Consider the following 21708-nt stretch of genomic DNA (forward strand, 5'->3'; position numbering starts at 1 on the left):
TTATAAAATAAATTAGAAATTGCCTTAAATATTTCATCAAAACCTTAAATTCAAATATTCTAATTTATCCTTCTAGTATCAAAAATTGTATGTTTAAGAAATTGGATCACTTTTTTTCTTAAATATAAAGGAGTTATCGAAAGATGCAAAAAGAGCACAAAACAGCTTTTTTCCCTTTTGTTTACAAAGGAAGAAAAAAAGAAGAAGAGAGATTAACCTCAAAGTCACATGGATTTAACATAAATTTTAAAAGGTCCACGTCATATCACAAAATACCCAGCATGCTTCTCGATATCAAAGTCGTAACATAAAAAGAAAAAAAATAATAATAGTAATAATCGCATCAGCTGGCTGACATGTATTTATACGCAGCAAATTATAGCTTCAGGAATTTATTGTAATTCACTGCTATGCTACAAATATGAGTTTAGTGAAACACTGCAATTTGAAAGGGTTTAAAGTGTGTTATATCGTACCAGCAACTTTCAAAGCAAATTAATCAACTTCCATTATCAATTAATGGCAAAATAGGAGCCATAGAAAAACTTTGTATTTGAAATTTGAGACCTTGGGTTACTGCTCCTTCGATACGGAGAATTCAAAACTCTCTCGCTTTTACAGTACATGTGCCGAGCAGGTGTCTTAAGTAGTCAGTTGTTCAAATGAAAACACACTTCAAGAGCGTTCACAAATATATATCCAATAACGAGGATAAAGGTCAGGGGAAAGGTTTTTAACCAAACAGTCCCAAATATTACAAAATATTACACATTTGACCCTCCGCTTCACCGGGTCCTGGACCCCCCCCCTTCTGCCTCACGGTTTCTGTGTATGCCCTTTGTTTCAGTGTTTTTCTTTAAACGGCTTAGCTAAAAGCTGACAAATATGAGAGGAATGCGTAAGTTAAAAACAATATATTTTACCATTAGCATATTTTGCCAAAAATAAATGTAAACATCTAAACGACGAAACAATTCAACTAATAAATGCACGTGACATATCACTAACCCTGGCTCTGCATACTGGACAAGACTCGCGAATCCTAATTCCGCAATCCAAACAAGTGCACACATGTCCACAGGGAAGCAAAATCACCTCCTTCGGATTCGTAAGACAAACAACACAGAGTTGGTCTTCCCGCGTTGTCTCAACTGAGCCTCTGTCCCTTATCACAGATTCATGCAACTGTCTAAGTCTATTCTTCTCTCTGTTTTTCTTAACTGCTTTCCAAGCAATGTAAAAGATGATAGCGATACCAATACTACTAGTCACTATTGTTAGGAGCTTGCCGCGCGTTTGCTGTTGTTCAAATAGGCGAATTAATTGAAGTGGAGACATCGTTGAAAGTATAAACGGTTTTCCATTAGAAGGAGGTTGCAGAATGAGGGCTTCATCTTTGGTAACAACTTCTCCGTAAGCAGTAACAGGTGTTCCTACAGAAAAAGAACTAAAAACATGACAAATCTACGTAAGCCAAATCAATGTCTTTTACTTATCAAGGAGGCACACTCGTGCCTCTTTAAAGAGGCGAACCACGACAATGTTAAGCGATCTTCGGTTCCAGTGGTCGCAGAGGGATGGGGAGGGATGCATTTCGTAGCCCGAACTCCAACTAAGAAACCTGCCAAATTTCATCCCCCTCTGACTTTTCCTTCATGGGAAAAATCTGGCCGAAAGTTTCGACCCCCCAACCCCACCCCCCCACCCCCTTTAACGTTGTCCGATCGGGCTGAAATTCACAAGTTAAGGTCCCCTAGGGCCCAGGAGCTTATCCGCGAAATTTCAGCTCGATCCGATAACTCCTTCCCTGTTTTCCAGAAACCACGCAGAGCCACTTAATGTTCATGTTCTCCTTTTGTTTTTTTTTTCGTCACGCCTACAGGTCACAGCCGACATCGGATCTGGGTGTACGAAGACTCATTCGACGCGGAATTCTCCGAGTAATTTCGCTTGAAAGTTTCGTCGGAAAATCTTAACCCCCCGATTTTCTAGCTTAGAAAAACCCCATTTCCCCATAAGAGCCCATGTTAAGTTTTTTGTTGTTAAAAGTTACGAATTTCAACATTCAAGTACATCAAAATGATCAGCTCGACATGGTGAGACTGACTGAAAGCTTAAAAAAAATTTGTCTTAATCCGTAAAATTTTTGTTTGAGAAAAATGACAGAAACCCTTTTTTTCTGCCACGCCTACAGGTCACAGCCGACATCGGATCTGGGTGTACGAAGACTCATTCGACGCGGAATTCTCCGAGTAATTTTTCTGAAAAGTTTCGTCGGAAAATCTTAACCCCCCGATTTTCTAGCTTAGAAAAACCCATTTCCCCAAAGTTATATTTATACACATGCAGGTATTTCGACTTCAAACATGCCCGGTTAGCTCAGTCGGTAGAGCCTGGGACTTTTAATCCTAAGGTCAAGGGTTCAAGTCCCTTATCGGGCGGTTTTTTTCACAAAATATGAAAAAAACTTCGTTTTCTTAAAGAGTTAAAGAGGCTGCGTCCCAAAGTCGAACCTTAAAACGTACAGGAATTAGGAGAGGCAGTCCTAATTCCTGTACGAGGAGTACAGGAATTATTAAATTACATCCACCATGGATTGTAGAAAAACGTACAGAAATAATATGAAAAGAACTTCGTTTTCTTAAAGAGTTAAAGAGGCTGCGTCCCAAAGTCGAACCTTAAAACATACAGGAATTAGGAGGTTTTGTTCAGGTTTTTTGTTGTGGTGGGCTGCCGCCCCCCTAACCCCCCGCTCTTGGCTTCGGAAAGGCCCTCTTTTAATTAACAAAAATTGAAATGAATGAATAATGGAATAACTTCGAAAAATGTTAAACACAAGAGGACAGGAGAACCATTGCGCCGAAACTAGTAATTAGTAACAATGAAGTTGACCACTCCATTTACATTTTAACATAATTATTGAAACTGTTTCCCAGGCACAGAGCACACAAGCTAAGAGCTGGGGGCGGGGGTAGGGTAGCAAACAAAAACCTGTTTTGTATTCTTTGTTAATTAAAAGAGGGCTTTTCCGAAGCCAAGAGCGGGGGGTTAACAAAAAACCTGTACAAAAGAGGCTTTAAAAGCGGGGGGTTTGGGGGGCGGCAGCCCCCCAACTGCCTCTCCTAATTCCTGTACGTTTTAAGGTTCGACTTTGGGACGCAGCCTCTTTAACTCTTTAAGAAAACGAAGTTTTTTTATGACTTTAAGCTGGAATTAAGGCAATCACTTGAAAAATTGGTTAAATCTACATTTAGCACCTTTAGGTTTTAACAACAAGGCCTTAGATTGGCTCTCAACTTCGCTTATTCTATTATTATTTAGTTATAATAAATAATTTATTATTATTTATAAAAAAAAAAATCAAAGCTGACAAACACGTTTGGCTATCATTTCTTATTGAATACAACCTAGATCTACGTTGCATTGGCAACGTGAGGTGTTGCGGCAACGTTTGTTCGGCTTCGCTGAGCAAAGTGTTGCGAGAGCAACACTTTGGTTTTGTTTACTCGCTTTGATTAAACTCTGAAGTTGTTAATCTGTAAGGATCTTAAAATAAACAAGTCCCCTACATGTCTTACCACTGGAGCCAAATTGGTCTTATCATCGAATACACCGGAAACAAATCATAGGTTCACCAACTAGCAAAAAATGCGAACCACTCATTACCGATGATGTTGAGCTAAGAGCCGACTGTATTTTAAAACTCCCCTATATGTCTCACAATTGGTATCGGCCTATTTTTGGTTTCAGTGTGTACCTTACTACTGAAGTTGTCAACCCCTTTAAGCTTTAAAACTGGTAAATCTCATGAAGGAATCTTTCAACAAAAAATGGATGACATTTTTTGACACAAAAAAAAATTATCTGTCTTAATTCAAAAGTTGACTTTTTGCCGTAGGCCAAGTTTCTAACGTCACCACCTAGAAAGGAGCAAAGGAATAAACTCTAATTTCTTTAGCAATGAGATAACTTTTAAAGTTTTAGAGAAACATCTGATACACTTCTCTACTGCAATCCCAAGTGTGAAAAACCGAATGATAAACTCAGCTGAAATCGCGAACAGAAATGGGTAGAAACTATAGATAACAGCACTTTCGGACCCGTGGGAAAATACCACTTTTTTGTTTCTGTAATTTTTTCAATTTATCACTCAAAGAAGATATATTGGCTGTGGGGCCGGGTAACTGTCGCATATATTAAACGCTTATAGATTTTAGTCCATCTTCAATTTGAAACTGGTGCCTGCCTGCTTGCCTGCTAGAACGGAGCTTTCCATTCAAAAGCAGAAACATGATTTGATGAAACAAAAACTTCAGATAGTTCTCTCTGACATAGGCTATAAAATTCCATTTCACTTCACACACTATAGGCTCTGGCTCAAGGACAAGCAAAAATCATCCTTTTGGCCCCAGGCAAGAGTTCTACGAAGCTTTCCAAAATGTAGTCATATCAATCCAGCCTAAGGTCCAAACTTTCCGTAATAACCGCAGAGGTTAGACCCTTGCCACTTTCTAGGAATAAGCTGAATCGGGGTGCTAGGAACAAAAAAAAAACATAACAAAACCAAAGTGTTGCTCTCGCAACACAATTTGATTAGTCCATACTAGAATGTATGGATACAAAACGAGCCAGAGGCTCGTTTTGGTCTTACAGATCGACCGGTTGTGTTCAGATCACTTTCTATTCCAGAACCCTTTTGAAGGTAGGGGGATGGGTTAAAAAAATGGAAAAGTATATGTTAGGCTACAATTTTCCAAGAGGGGATTCTAACCGCACTTAGGGTAACCACCCCCTTTTCCTTCAAGGAGGCCATTGCACTGCCTGGCGACCCCATATAAACGTAAAACAAAAAGATGAACACATTTGTTTTGATGATTTATTTATTAGGTAATAATATCAAACAGTTCGTGGTAACGAACTGTAGTAAGGAGCGACCCGGCTCAATAGTAAACGAAACTCTAAAAAACGGAATTTCGATGCTAAAAGATATATCAAAAGAATCAGATTTTTATGCTGATTTTAAATATATAAACCTCATCAAATTTAGTCTTTGTTATCAAACGTTACGAGCCTGAGAAAATTTGCCTTATTTAGAAAAATAGGGAGAAACATCCCCTAAAAGTCATAGGATCTTAACGAAAATCACACCATCGCATTCAGCGTATCAGAGAACCCTATAGGAAAAATTTCAAGGTCCAATCTACAAAAATGTGGGATTTCGTATTTCTTGCCAGAAGACAAATCACGAATGCGTGTTTATTTGTTTGTTTGTTGTTGTTTTTTTTTTTTTTTTTCCAGGGGTCATCGTATCGACCAAGTGGTCCTAGAGTGTTGCAAGAGGGCTCATTCTAACGGAAATGAAGAGTTCTAATGCCCTTTTTAAGTGACCAAAAAAATTGGAGAGCACCTAGGCCCTCTCCCACGCTCATTTTTTTTCCCAAAGTCAACGGATCAAAATTTTGAGATAGCCATTTTGTTCCACATAGTCGAAAATTATAATAACTATGTCTTTGGGGATGACTTACCCCCCCCCCCCCACAGTCCCTGGGGGAGGGGTTTCAAGTTACAAACTTTGAGCAATGTTTACATACAGTAATGGTTATTGGGAAGTGTAGCGACGTTTTCAGGGGGATTTTTTTGGTTTGGGTGTGGGGTTCAGAGGAGTGGGATATATAGGAAGATCTTTCCTTGGAGGAATATTTCATGGGGAAAGAGAAATTCAATAAAAAGGGCGCAGGATTTTCTAGCATTACTATTAAAAAAAAAACACAATGAAAATATAAACATGAAAGAGTTTTTTTTTTTCAATTGAAAGGAAGGAGAAGCATTAAAACTTAAAACGAACAGATATTATTACGCATATGAGGGGTTCTAAAAATACTTTAGCATAAAGAGCGAGGTATTTAGGAGGAGATAAATACTTCGCTCTTTATGCTAAATTATTTTTAGTAATTTCAACTATTTATTCTACGGCCTTTCTGATTCAGGGGTCATTCTTAAAGAATTGGGACAAAACTTAAGATTTAGTGTGAAGAGCGAGGTATTAACGAGGGGACAAACCCCCCTCATATATATAATCAAAAATATAAGAATATAAAAGTTTGTTACTTAAGTTAATTCTTAAGTTACGTATATTTTTTACTAATAGAAACGTTCGTTAAAAATTAAAAGTTCTAGTTGCCATTTTAAGCAACCAAAAAATTGGAGGGCAACTAGGCCTCCTTCCCCACCCCTTATTTCTCAAAATCGTCTGATCAAAACTAAGAGAAAGCCATTTAGCCAAAAAAAGAATTAATATGCAAATTTCATTTTAACAATTTATGTACGGAGAGCCAAAATCAGACATGCATTAATTCAAAAACTTTCAGAAATTAAATAAAAAAAACAAGTTTTTTGAAATGAAAGTAAGGAGTGACATTAAAACTTAAAACGAACAGAAATTACTCCGTATATGAAAGGGGCTTTTCCTCCTCGACACCCCGCTCCTTGCGCTAAAGTTTGATTCTTTCTCGCAACTCTACTTTTTAAAACAATAAAAAACTTTAGCCTTAAAGAGCGGGGTGTTGAAGAGGAAAAGCCCCTTTCATACACGGAGTAATTTCTGTTCGTTTTAAGTTTTAATGTCGCTCCTTACTTTCATTTCAAAAAACTTGTTTTTTTTTATTTAATTCATGTAGGGTACATATGAAAATAAATATTACCAGAATTTCTTTAAACACATACAAATCTAAAACTAAAAATTGCACAAAGAGTCGCAAAATTGTATTTATTATAGTTACAAAAATTATATGCCCTATTTTTCATCGAAACTGCATCTTTTTTTTCAGTAGCATAAATAAAAGGGAATTTTGTGAACGTCTTAGTTCACTCAAATATATTTGAAGGCAGGGATTGAGTGGTAATTATTAAATTAAAAGCAAAGAAAAAAATTTAATGAGAAGGATATGCCTGATTTTTTTTTAATTGCATAACTAATTAAATCTTGGAATGTTTGATGCTGTTGGATGTAAGACCTCTTGAACATTTTTGAGCGATGATTAATACTGAAATTTAACACGTATTAAAGCTTAGAAAGTAACTTAACATAAATACGTAGTGTCTACTGGCAGAAGAATATTTAACGCCATATCAGCGATTGCAGGCAGTTCAAGTTCTGATTAAAATTCAGGTAAGGGCTGTTTTGGAAACTATAGTTTTAAGTTAAAGTCACTAGAAAGCTCAGCATATTCTTCTTGAGCTTTAAGTGACAGGCGATCAATCTCACTTAGCCAATCCAAAAAGCTTTTGAATCCAAGCAACCTTTTTAAAATCAATATTTCATATAAAATATATACAGGATTGCGTTTCAAGAGCTTTTAAGCGATCTACAATAATTTCTACAATAAACGGTTTTAGAATTATTTCTCTCGGTTATAAAACTGTCGACACTGGAAAGCATTTCGAACAATTTTTTTTTTACCATACTTTACCAAATGTTCATGTTTTCTTTTATAAATCTTTCAACTTTATCATTTAGACAAAACTTTAGGTTCTTTTGGTTTTTTTTTTGTGTGTGTTTATTGACCTTGGCATGATTTCTGAACTTTGATTTCTGGACTTTGTTTTGTATGTCGTTCCGATTTTGATTTATATTTTAATATTTAATGCAACAAAACATGAATATTAGCCTCGGAACCATCCCTCGTACTTTTGTTAAGAGCACCTTGTATAATAAAAATTTTGCATGCAAGTTACGTGGTAATGTTAATTGTAAAACAACTAATGTAAATTATTTATTAGAATGTAAAAACACTGTTTACAATATGTGGGGGAAACAACTAATAGTATGTATATGAGATTTTCTGGGCATAAAACAACAATTAATAAGGAACAAACTAATAACTATCTAGTTCAACATTGTAATAAGGGTACTTGTTCCATATCAGACATAACTATTACATTTTAGAAAATTTGGATTTAGACAACTTAAATAAAGAAGAGAAGAATAGCAGACTGCGAAAACATGAGGATTTCTGGATCCATACTCTCGGTACAGCTTATCCTTTTGGGCTAAATGATCGAGTAGCTAAATATGGAGACATGTCTCAGGCTGTTGTTAAATGTATTGATGGTTTTATGGGCCATCCTTTTTTTTTTACTTGTCCTACTATACGTTAAAAACGATCGAGAGGGCATTTGAAAAATAATAGAAAAAATGAACTGAATTTAAATAAGTTTTCTACGAATCTATGCCAGCTATTTTAGGCTAAGGGTATGACTTTTGTAATATAATGTTTAAATACGTTACCAGAAGGAATTTAATAAAACTATTCTGGATTGTTAAAAATGATACAGCTCTTGAATATAAATTTAAAGTAATATACGATGCAATTTGCATTCTAGCTACAACAAAATTTATTTCAAAACATAATAAGTCTTGTAAGATTGGCAGCAGGGATAACAGAATATATTTACCTGTTAAATTTACTTGTAAGCAGATCAAATATATTAATTTACTAGAAATTTTAAATCAGTGGGAGGTGAAACAGGTCCTTCCTAGTAATTTGAATTATAAAGATAGTCCAATTTTAACTTAAAAATTTTCAAAAACTATTGGGCAAATGATTTTTAATTATATTTTAATGCTTAAAAGATTGGATAGTTGTATAAATTGGAAACCTGTGTGTAATTGTAAGCAAGCTGGGTCCATTTGTAAATTCCACTTACCAACATGTTGTACCAGGGGACTTATCAATATTGAAAAAGAAGATCTTCAAAATGCAATGATTAAAGGATCTAAATTCCATCTTTCCCATCATTTGAAACCATCAAGTATTCTTGGTAGCTTAGAAAATTTTGATTCATTTATTGATAAGTGGTGCAAGAAAGAGAATAAAACTAAAGAGAGCTTTCAAAGTTGGAAGGATTTAATTATTAGTCGAATACGAAATAAAATATATGCTATTTAAAAAACCGCAACATTAATTCATTGTTTTATAATGCTAGGATAAAACAAGCAATTGCTAATCTACAAAATGAATTTGTAATTGTATCTATGGATAAAGCTAATGACAATTTTGCCATAATCTGTCAGATGCTATATTGTGATGTCTTAACAAGGGAGTTATGTAAGACCAAATTTACGAAAAGGTGAATCTAGAGAATGATATACGAATTGACAATGCAATCCCTAGATCAAGATTCACAATTATTTGAAAACGGTATACGCGAAGAAATGTTTGCAAAAACGGATGACATCATTGTATTGGATTTGTCCGGTACTCAAGATATGTCTATTTTTCGAACGAATACAGTACGTTTAGAGTGTATCTTTGCCGAACTATTGGAAGAGAGTATTGCATTAATCTCGCTAAATCAATTTGAAACCTGTAGGGAAATTAGATAAAAAAAACAAGTTTTTTTAACGGAAAATAAGGAGCGGCATTAAAACTTAAAACGAACAGAAATTACTTCGTATGTGAAAGGGGCTGCTTCCTCATCAAAGCCCCGTTTTTCTGTTGTTTAAAAAGTAGAATTAAGATAAAGAGTCAAACGTTAGCGTAAATAGCGGGGCGTTGATGAGGAAGCAGTTTTAAGTTTTAATGCCGCTCTTTTCCGTTAAAAAAAAATCGCTTTTTTTAATATTTAATTTCTGAACGTTTTTGAATCAATGCATGTTTTGATTTTGGCTCTCCGCAGATGAATAATTAAAACGAAATTTGCATATTCATTTTTTTGGCTAAATGGCTTTCTCATAGTTTTGAGAAAAAAGGAGCGGGGGAGTAGGCCTAGTTGCCCTCCGATTTTTTGGTTACTTAAAAAGGCAACTAGAACTTTTAATTTTTTACGAATGTTTTTATTAGTAAAAGATATACATAACTTACAAATTAGCTTACGTAACGAACTTCTGTATTCCCATGTTCTTATTACGTATATATCTTTACACGAAAGCTGAAATTTTGTCCCAATTTCTTGAGAATGACCCCTGAATCACAAAAGCCGTAGAATAAATAGTTGAAATTACTAAAAATACTTTAGCGTGAAGAGCGGGGTATTAGGAGGAGGTAATCCCATCATATGCGCAATAATTTCTGTTCGTTTTAAGTTTTAATGCTTCTCCTTACGCTCAGTTGAATAACTTTTTCATATTTATTTTTTCATTGTTTTTTTAATAATATTAGAAAATCCTGCGCTCCTTTCATGATAATTTTCTTCCCCTATGACAAATTCCTCCAAGGAAAGTTCCCCCAACATATCCCCTTCAAAAAATCCCCCTGAAAACGTCTGTACACTTCCAAATACCCATTACTATATGTAAGCACTGGTCAAAGTGTGTAACTTGTCGCCCCTCCCACGGGGACTGTGGGGAGTACGTCGTCCCCAAAGACAAAGTTATAAGGTTTTTCGACTACGCTGAATATATGGCTATCTCAGAATTTTGATCTGGTGACTTTGGGAAAATAATTAGCATGGGAAGGGGCCAAGGTGCCCTCCAATTTTTTTGGTCACTTAAAAAGGGCACTAGAACTTTCAATTTCCGTTAGAACGAGCCCTCTCGCAAGATTCTAGGACCATTGGATCAATACAATCAACCCTGGAAAAAAACAACAAAAAATAAACAAATAAACACGCATCCGTGATCTGCCTTCTGGCAAAAAATACAAAATTCCACATTTTTGTAGATAGGAGATTGAAACTTTTACAATAGGGTTCTCTGATACACTGAATCTGATGGTGTGATTTTGAATCACACCATCAATGATTTTGAATGGTGTTTCACATCAATGATTTTGAATGGTGTGATTAGAATCTGATAAGATTCTATGACTTTTAGGGGTTGTTTTCCCCTATTTTCTAAAATAAGGCAAATTTTCTCAGGCTCGTAACTTTTGATGGGTGAGACTAAACTTGATGAAACTTATATATTTAAAATCAGCATTAAAATGCAATTCTTTTGATGTAGCTATTAGTATAAAAATTCTATTTTTTTAGTTTTGGTTACTATTGAGCCGAGTCGCTCCTTACTACAGTTCGTTACCACGAACTGTTTGATTACCACTGGTGGCAGTGTTCTATTAGAATTGGCACCCTAAACTCAAATCAAATAATTAATGCATTCAATTTAGATCCTTATATGTCCGAATACAAATGTTATTGCATACCTTCGGTATTCCTTGATCATATTGTTGACAATACCATTATCATTTTTAATAGTAGCCCATCAATTATAAAGACGGGGCATTTGCTATGCATCTTTCAAATAGCGAAGAATATTGAATTTTTGGATCCTCTTGGCCTGCCGTATAAGTTCTACGCGCATCACATTAAAAACTTTCTTGAGCAAAGTGAAAAATCTATTATTCAAAATCGGAGGCGAGTACAAGATTTATCAACCAAAAGCTATGGTTTTCATTCACTATATTTTATTTTTCAATGTCATGGATATACCTACAGAGAAGTTTTTAGCATTTATGGTGACAATCCTCACTTGGACGACTTTCTAGTTGAAAATACTCTCTCATACCTGTATAATATAAATTTTAGTGCCCTAAGAGTGGAATGCTTTAAAAATGTTAGTAAATTTGTTTATTAATAAAATGTGTATGTACAAAAACTCTGTGTCCTTTAGAGTTCTTCTTATACGTGTGAGTAACCATCAGAAACGATAAGTGGCGGTAGCTCCTCAGGATTCAACTTGTATTCAACTTGGCATGCAAAGTCAGGGTCATATTTTTTATTATATCTCTTCGTAAAGTAAATAATACTGTTATGATTCATATTGTAAAATTCACATGTGTCAATTTGCTTATTTGAAGCAATGTCGCTCAATAAATTCTCATACTAAGAGTCACTTTCTGTAACAGCCAAAAAAAAGTATGTAGGTTTATATTCATAGTAGCCGGTATCTATACAGCGATGTCGTAAAAACCAGACTCTCTTATTACTACAGCAATTGAAGCGTAGACCAGGTTCTTCTTCCCAAAACAATTTAAAAATCACGACGATACCACTCTCTTAAAAATAAACCGAAACGAAGCTTAGGGTTTTCGCAATTATACGAGGGTTAGTATCTTTCCATTAATCGCATTTATCATAGTGACAATTGGAGCATAGGAAACCTTTAACGTGAGAGTCACAAATCTCTTCAAGGCAGGAATTACAATCTTTGACTTGCACTCCGTATCCTCTATGCAATTAATGTGGATTGCATAATCTACACTTTTCATTATAGTCAGCAAAAAAAGAACAATTTTCACAGGATGACCAGCTGCCTAATGTATACAAACATAATGGACATGTGTAAAACATTTTTCAATGTTGACTATCTCCCTTCCAAAGAGAAACTAACCGGGGAAAATGAAAGTCTACTAGGAGGAGCAGCGACGTCACAAAACAAGTTTAGACAGGATTTTTCGATTTATTTCTTGTCTCCTTGCAAAATGACTGTCTAGGTAGTGGTTAAAAGCTAAGTCGCAATATCATTTTGCCTTTTTCAATTAATATATCAATAAATTGAGTAAATCCATCTGACCCACGACGTAAAAGTGTCATGCCATAGTCCCATGATGGAAACTCATTTCTCATTATATAATTAAGTATTCTTTGAGAATATATTTTCCTTTGAAGAAATAACTCTAAAAAAATTATCATCTAGAATCAAACATTTTTCCAAAGTCACTAGATCCCCTAGAAGTTTTCGTTTCTCAAATCCACTCATTTTTAATCCTGACACTCTCACTATGGATTATAAATACTAACAATAGATCTCGCTAGTAACACACTTACTCCTTTTGATAGATTGATTCATATCGTTGTCTTCAATTTTATTTCACTAATACATTTAATCCATCTTGTAATCTTTGTATATGCATTATATTCACTTTTGCTGCAAAGCATGACTGTTCTTCTAACTTGAATTTGGTTAATGATATAACATATCGCGCAAACATGTCGTCCAATTCTAGGATTAGCCGTTAACTCCTTGTAATTTCTACTGGAGCATTAGGTACTCTAGGTTTCATTTCGCCATTGTTAGCGCCTTCAACATCCCATAGAGTAAAAGCAGCCGTTACTAAAGAATAATATCCTTGATCTTGACACATTGAACTCTTTTTCAATACTGAAGGAAAGTCACGCAAGTTGCGTCACCCTCAACTTATGCGTAACCTCAATTACATAACATGCACCTGCATCTCCTAGAAAACACTTTCTATGACGCAACATTTACCTGCCTCTTGAGGGGGTCGCTGTTCATCTTGAATCATTAAAGGAAGAAAGGAGTAGTGACCATGTGTGTCATTAAAACTATCTTGGGGATACTACTGTAAGGACAAACAGTTAGCACCGATTCTAGAGAAAAATATAATTACAGCAGTTTTATTCACATTAGCACTAAAAAAATCCTAATATTCTGCTATAATTTCGCTAAATATGTTAGAAGTCTTGCAGCTATCAAGTAAGAAGTACTTATAATACTCTTTTTCTCTAAACATACCTAAAGATAAGAAAATCATTTTTAATGCAATAAGAGCCTCAAACTACAAATAAAAGCAGACAAACCTTCTAAAAGCATCCTTTCCGACTCTTGAATCCCTTTCACTCTTTCTCCAGCAATCCAGGATGCTAGTGCTCCCCCAAGACTGTAATTATTTGGTGTAAATTTGTCAGTTATAGTCTGAAGATGCAGAATATCAGCAAGCAGAGAATCAGTGACTTCCACCGTTGCATTTGTACCTTTCAAGGACCATGGGATCGAGTTAGAGACTGAATGTAAAGTTTGTGTACGATCGACCCTAAGGGAAAAAATTGAAGCATATATCAATTATTCAAAAGTCAGCCAGACAAAGTCCCTTTGTAAGGCTTTGTCATTTAATTGAATCATAACTTTTTCCATATAAAAACAATTTCAAAAAGCCAGATTATGCACATTGCCAGTCATATTCTTAAAAGAAGCCCCTTTTGAATCTCCCCTTGAAATTTTCTATCCTGGTAGTGGTGAAGAGGTATCTTCCTTGCTTCAAGTTTTAGAAAGACCTCTTCTACTACAATCCATCTGTACTTTACTTCATTCAAGAACTTAAGCAAAAATGAAGCTTCTGGGCAGTTGACTCATCCGATGATTTATGGTTTGAAATCAAAAGCCAAATGAACTTTCGTTTTTTTTGGACTTGGTCAGATGAGCCTCTGGATGCTTCATATGCTAAAAAAAACTTTTAGGCTCTAAGACTTAGAAGTGAAATAAGACATTAACCTAAATCCCATCCGTCCTTGGAGGTCGTTTTGGGGCCCCTTCTTTCACCATTCTACAGATGTAACTCCTGTACGCACTTCTATCTTTGGCGAGGCGGACAAGATGTGGTAGGCTAAGCGACGAGAAGTTGTCCTTCCATCTCCTTGGGGGGGGGCTCTAGGTCAGGAACCACATACCCGGCCATCAAAGGCTATCTTTGGGAGACGACTACTATGCATACGTTGCATATGCCCTAGTCCTTTAAGCTGCTGCAGATTTATTCTGTCGAGGATGATTAGTTTAACCTTGAGATTACGGAGAAGCTTGATATTGGAAATTATATCATAATAAGTGATAGCAGCAAGATAATGAGACATTAACTGTAGGGGAAGAACATACAATGTACATCCATTTTGCAAACCAAAATACTGTATTTTTATTCTTGTCCATTGCAAAATGAGTTACTGCAATGTACCAAATTACAATTATAAAATCAAAAAGGCATACGGAAAATTTTTTAAATATGTAGCCTATATATGGGCCACCCATACAAATATATATATATATATATATATATATATATATATATATATATATATATATATATATATATATATATATATATATATATATATATACATATATATATATATATATATATATATATATATATATATATATATATATATGTATATCTGATATATATGTAGCTGTTACTGAATTACACAGCAACGCAATGAAAGCAGAAAATATAGCGACTTGGGAAACGATGGAAAAGTTGTTTCAGTATCTAAGACTTAATACAAAATTACACATGATTTTGAATGAATCCAAAAATTCTTAGCAAAAGACATGGAAAAATGTCAGAGGTATTGAAGCACAAACGAGATTTGCGGTTAGAAGACATGCGACAACAGGAATCACAACGAATCCCAAATGAAAATAATGGACAACAAAATTTGAGGATAGAAAAACGACAAGGATGATCACATCAAATCGTACGTGAAATCTGCGGTTATAAGAGAAGCAAGCTCTTCGAGATAATGTTGCCTCAAAAGCAGTTCCCTTCCGCATTCGCACACTCCTAATTCGGGATTTCTATTATTTGTAACATTTCTGGAAACCAGTTTTTAGTTTCCCCAACTTCTCCGTTTCCTACTGATCGTCTTTAACTGTGAAAAATAGGTCTCTTCAACAATCAAGGGTGCCAACTCAGCTGAATAAGATCACATTTTTGGCTGGTCCAATCTTTTTCACGGAGAGTGACATGTGATCAGGTACATTATCTTGACGTAAAGGCTATTCATCCTACATAAATGTGGCTTGTGGCTTCCCCCCTGGCATTTTTCAAAAACTTTTAAGTACCTCAGTGTAAAACTGTCGATCAGCAGTTTGACCAATGAAAATCAAGTCAATATAATTCCACCAATGACAAAAAAGGCAGATAACATTCATTTGAAAACTGTCTTTGGCAAACGCGCTTTTTGGTTTTAGGATCCTGAACATTTGCACTGCATTGACACAATTACAGTCAATTTCTTGAGTTTTGCAAGAAACCAAACATTCGTTCCATTTTCATGCTAGAGTTCAGGCAAAGTGTAATTAACTCCATTTACTGGTTGATAAAAATACTTCTGACTATGCAACCATTTGAATCCAATTTCGCTAGACTTATAAAAACAAAGGTGGGGTATGGGGTAACCAAAAGACCATTTATTAATTTTTTTTTCCTGCTATATGTCACATTATTTTATTCAATTTTGGAGACAAAATACAGGTGTAATTGATGCTGTTACGATAGTTAAGAATACCAGAAGATTTATAATAATTTTATTTCTGCCATAGTCATTCCAATCCCCATCACCCTTTCAAACATTATAATGAAAAATTAATGGTGAAATAATAATAGGGGGCAACATTCATTTACAAGTATAGTTTCCCTCATTGGGTTGTTGAGGCAGCAAATATAGAATATATGGCCATGTAGAAAATGCTTAGTGGGTGCGGAATATTATCTAGGTCAATTCCCTCTTTTACAATACTTATTAGTTTATTTATGAATATGTCCGCTAAACCAAAAAGTATGGGTAACTTATAAGAGCGGAAACTGGGGCTATGGATATGCTGTTGCGGTCCATTTCAAATCCAAACGTACCATTCAGAGAGAAAATTCTAATTGCAAGAGGTGATTTCCGACAGTATTTACCAGTTCGACTCCAAAGCAACCGCAATAAAATACTTGAACTGTGAATAAAAAAGGCATCTTTGGAATTATCTTTGACATATTTGCTTAGAACAAATATACGGGTCGATCTTGAACGGAAAAAATGACCTTAATAAAATCAAATTACCGGAAGATGGAATTTCCAGTGGTTATTTAATTGAGGAAGGATTTGCAGATGTCAGTCAAGTCAACCAATTTAATGAAGGACCATGTTATTTTAGCTTCGACCAACAAAGAAGTTAGTTGAACAAGTGCGAAAATTGTCGATAGCCTCCCAGAAGAACACAAATCTTATAGAAGTCATGATTCTGTAAAAAAAAAAAAAAAAAAAAAAAAAAAAAAAAAAAAAAAAAAAAAAAAAAAAAAAAAAAAAAAAAGAGAGGAATTGAATTCACTCCAGAACTCCTTAATTCAATTCATACGACATATTTACCACCACGTGACTTTAAAATAAGAGAAATACAATCGTTATGCTTTTACATAGCTTAGATATTCAGAAGGGATGTGTAATGGAACCGGCCTTATTGTTACTGAATTATGTAACAACATAGTTAAGACGATACAATTACTGGGGGGAAATCAGGAAACGAAGTTCATTTTTCTCGAGCTACTCTAGACTGTAGTAGCCTAAAGGTAAATTTGGATCTACTGTTCAACGGCACCAATTACTACTTTGACCTTCATTTTCTATGACAACTCCATAAGTCGCAAAGGCAAAACTTTCTAATTTGCTGTCGTCGACCTTCGTAATCCTGTTTTTAATTATGGTATGTTTCGCGTGGCGTTTTCTCGTGTTAAAAGACAACAGAGCTTAAAAGTTCTGCTACCACCTGAAAAAGAACGACGAACATATAATGATGCGTGGAAGGAGGCCCTGACAACTGCCAACAAAACGCCATATTGTATGGATTATATGTATTTCGGCCATGAAGTGCAGGGAGAAAAAGAGTATTGTGTACTAAATTTATTTAGTAGCAAATGAAACTTTGCACTCTGAAAAAAAAACTCTCAACTCTGAACTCTTTTTTAAAATTCATCAAACGATCTATAATTAGGTTTATGTGTTTATAGATTTTTCCTGAAAATCAGTTACACATATATTTTTTTTTTTTTTTTTTTATATACGATATAGGTACAGGTACGCAATTACGGCGATTATTATATTTCAAAATTATCAAATTTACCGTCACCATAGAACCTGGCCGCAACTCTGCTTAGTTGACGATTACACGAGACTCGAAACTTCAACTCTATTGCACTATTTGTCCATTAGAAAAATAAATCCACAAAACAGCAAATTTTATGTTTATTTGCTGTCTGTAGTCACAACAAAGTTTGTTTTTTTTTATAGACGACACCAAATAAATGTAGTACAACAAAAATATAAAAAAAAAAATATTACGGCCCTGTAGTTTCTAGGTTTTAGTCCCTCTCCCCCAGACTGTGCTTAAGGATGCATTCAATTGTATCATCACTGAGTGTTCTTCTTGACAATAGATAACTTTTCAGACAGAAACTTACCTCTACTGACTACAAAACATCTTAGGCTTACGGCCTTTTCAATGATTGGTGCAAAATGTGACATTAAGACGATGCACCCTTATTTGTGTTTCAAGGCAACACTACTACTTACACAGTTTTTTTTTTGTTTTTTTTTTATCAAAGATCTGTACCTCAATAACGGTAAGACGTGGAATTTGTGAAACCTTGTCTGACATGGAGATTGTAGAAAGGATAAGAGAAACCCCCGTAAAGTTTGCAAGGCTCCAACAACCCCCCCCCCCCTCCCTCAAAAAAAATAATATTATTATTTTAAAACTAGTAAATAGTGTAAACAAGAAATAAAATGGGACTCCAAAATTGAAATTCTTAGGAAATGCATAATTTCCATGCGTATAGGTCTTGGAATTATCCGTTAGTGGTGTGGGATCGAAAATTCAGTATCTTTTCAATATTTTTAGGAAATGATTTTGGAACAATCTGGATATCCAAAAATCTGATTTTATTAAAAAAAATTATTTCTTTTTTACGTCTAATTTTTATTAAGCCAAATATAATTTCATATTTGTGGTAAATGACTTGGCTATGCCTTTTGGTGATCCAGACTTAGTTTATGGGGAAGAGATCCCAATATTGCGGTCATAAGAACATCTAGGACACGGAGTGCTTCGGTTATGTTGTATCCTAGTTGTGCCGTTTTTTTAGGGGGGGGGGGAGTTCGTACTCATTTTGATCCCTCAGGAGGGCAGAGATCCCAAGTTTTTATTTTTTTTTTATCACATCTAGCAGAACACTTTGTTCTCAACCAAAATCAGCGAATAAGTGTAAAACCCAGTTAAAAGAATAGGCGGTTCATTATCAACTAAACGCGGTTACAATTGACGTTCTAGTTTTTACTCTCGCAGATCAAGACCTGATCCAAACTCTATGGGAGAGAGAAAAGAGGATCCGAAGTTAAAGTCATCTGAACAATAGCCAGACAAGAAGCGTATGTTGGTTCTCACCCAAAATTAATTAGGAAATAAAGTACGAAAGTATGGCTGTTATCAAGATTCGGTGTTATAAGTGCCTTTTGAAACCGTAGAAACGAAACACTACGGGGCAGAAGGGAAGGCAACCCTAGTCTATTATTACTAAGACACCTTGTAAAAGAGGGTATCCGTTTCTCACCCAAAATTAGTGAGAAGTAAGGCCTAATTGTGCCTTTTGGAATTACAGGCCCGTTCTAACCTCTTTGGACTCCAGTTGGGAAAAGGTATATCTAAGTCCTTGTTATCAGCACGTCTTTCAAAAGGGGGTATCAGATCCCAGCAAAACTTACTAAGAAGTAATAGTTATATCTTAGACTTTTCCCCGTGTGGATGTAATCCACACAAGAAATTGGAATGCCTTAATTCTTACAATCAGGACATCGACTAGAGCGAGTTGTTCGTTTGCAGTATAATTTGGTGTAATGTGACATATGTCATGGCGTCACAGTGGGTTCGATTCAACCACCCTAGGAAAAATACGAATTCTTTCTTAAAGTTGTGACAGACGATACTGTACTAATTCAAGCCGTGTTAGATGTGGATGACTTGCATAGTGTGTTTGAGCGGCATATCCACGGTCCGTCCTGTCGTTCCAGCTGGATAAAACAATGGGAAGGTAAAGGGCTCCACACGACGATCGGGATTTTTTCAACTAACATTTTTGCCACGATGTTTTGCAACCATTTCATTAGACGAAAAACTATAATCAGAATTAAGAGTAAGAACAACGCATATTTCACTAATTTCAAAAGGGCTGAACTATTCCACACCATCTGGCACAAAAAAAATGCGTCTGGCCATCTGGCGCAGACAGTGTGTACTTGTTTAAGTAACTTTCATAAACAGAGTTGAACAAGAAATGTACTCTTCATATATCATTGATTTTCGTCTTTTTAATATCAAATTCATTACAAAATGGACTATCATAAAATTATTTAAATATTTTCTCTGGCCTTTCATAGTATTATTGTGGAAACAAAATGTGACGTCACTACTTGTCTTTACGTCTTTAGTTTTATTTTACATTGAAAAAAAAAAACATTCCTCTTAGAGCGAGGGGGAATGATAATTACTAAAACTTCAATTTATGGTACCCATTTTCATTCCTACCTGAGTGGTTAGCACGCTAAAATTAAATCCTTTGTCCACGAGGACTGGGGCTTGACTCCTGGTGTCACTGGTTATCTGGATTAGAAGGGGGTCGGTGGCGTAACTCTGTAATCTCAGCCAGAATCGACCCAGCTCTAGATGGGTACTTGGAGAAGCTAAACAGAAGAAACTAAACAGCAATGGTGTAAAAACAGCACAGAATGACTTGCCTCTAACCCCCATTGCACCTCCTGGTTGAAAGGTCATGAAGGAGAGATCAGCACAGTCGGTAGGGACTGTAAAGTCCAATTATGTAATCTTTACCTTATCTTTCAATTCTTCCTATGAGTTCTTGGGACCGATCTGGAGGAGGGATCCTCCCCCTTTGCGCAAGTATGCAAAGAACCATGGTAATTAAAGTGACTTACCACAAGCCAGAACCTAATTGTGAAGTACGGTGCTCAATAAGAGCTGACAATTGAATAACTCCTTTTAAATCTGAGTGGTGACTTCTGATTGGCTCATGAACTGCTGACACTGTTCCTTTGAATGTAGCATAGGGAATTGAAGATGTTGGCGAGCTTGAAACCAGATTTTTTATGTCTTTAGCAGTGTTTAGATCTAAAGGTATAGCCGTCTGCAAAAAAAAAATAAAATAAAAATCAAAGCACTGCATTTTTACTGTATGTTTCGTTCTTGATCAACTAATTCATAGGAAATTAGGAGAGACCTACATAGAAGTAACGTCCCAAATTCCTACCCCTTAGTGTGGATATATATAGAAATTTTACATAGAAGAGAGGAGTGAAAGGTATATTTATTGTTTCTTCTGGGTGCATCAGTGTAGAGGTAGACAACGTTAGGCCTTAGTTATCATAAAGATTATAAAAAAAATGAAAGGGATTCAAAAAGAGATTTGAATCTGTAGCATCTCAATAGCTCTGCCTGTAAGTAGTACCCAAATTTTATATGAACACAAACTACAAGTATTTCAAAGAAATAACTTTAAATATTTGAAAACAAAAATTAGATGTAAAATTAAAAGACACATTTAGTAGACAAAATTGATAACGCGATTATACTTTCAGCAAATAAAAATGTTACACTCACTTATACTGGTCTCCTTTTATCCTTCTAAATGATAATCTGCAATTAAAAAAAGAATTTCCTAAGCAGCCAATTGAGTAATAACAGACTATCTTCCTATGGCAAAGATATTCTTTACTACCTAAGAAAAAGAAACATTTTTTTTTTCTCATAGGCTGTTTAATTTATAAGAGTTGAAAGGGAAAGAACATTAAACTGCTATATCATTTGCTAAATTGCCATTTAGCAGCTTTTACTCAGCATTATTCATTTATTTATGGTTAATTCACGAAAATTTCGGGAAGGGGCAAAATTTGCTTTTCAATATCTATGGGGAGAGGAGTGCAAAACTATTGGTCTTTTTTGTTTTTTTATTTGTTCAATGAAAGGTCCAAAAGGGTATTTTTCAAAGAAAATACCCCTAAAAAGGCAGGGAGACAAATATTTGCCAGACATTATCAAATTAAACAATCATTTCATTTGAGAGTGTACAGCACAAACTTGTTGAAAAAATGTGAATTTAATGATTTTTATACAAAAGGTCACGAACTAAAAAGCTAACAAACCTT

The 21708-nt window shown here is 35.2% G+C and overlaps 1 protein-coding gene across 1 annotated transcript; it reads right to left on the reverse strand.

Moving 5' to 3' along the window:
* Positions 1-899: 899 nt before the first annotated feature.
* Positions 900-20744, reverse strand: LOC136029932 (mitochondrial E3 ubiquitin protein ligase 1-like). Its single transcript, XM_065708471.1, has 3 exons — positions 20482-20744; positions 13540-13772; positions 900-1433 (listed from the first exon to the last, which is right to left on the reverse strand). The coding sequence occupies exons 1-3, from the start codon at positions 20727-20729 to the stop codon at positions 976-978; spliced, it is 939 nt and encodes a 312-aa protein (XP_065564543.1). The 5' UTR covers positions 20730-20744; the 3' UTR covers positions 900-975.
* Between the last annotated feature and the right edge of the window lie 964 nt (positions 20745-21708).

Source organism: Artemia franciscana, chromosome 1 (genome assembly GCF_032884065.1).
Source record: "Artemia franciscana chromosome 1, ASM3288406v1, whole genome shotgun sequence".
Taxonomy (NCBI): Eukaryota; Metazoa; Arthropoda; class Branchiopoda; order Anostraca; family Artemiidae; genus Artemia; species Artemia franciscana.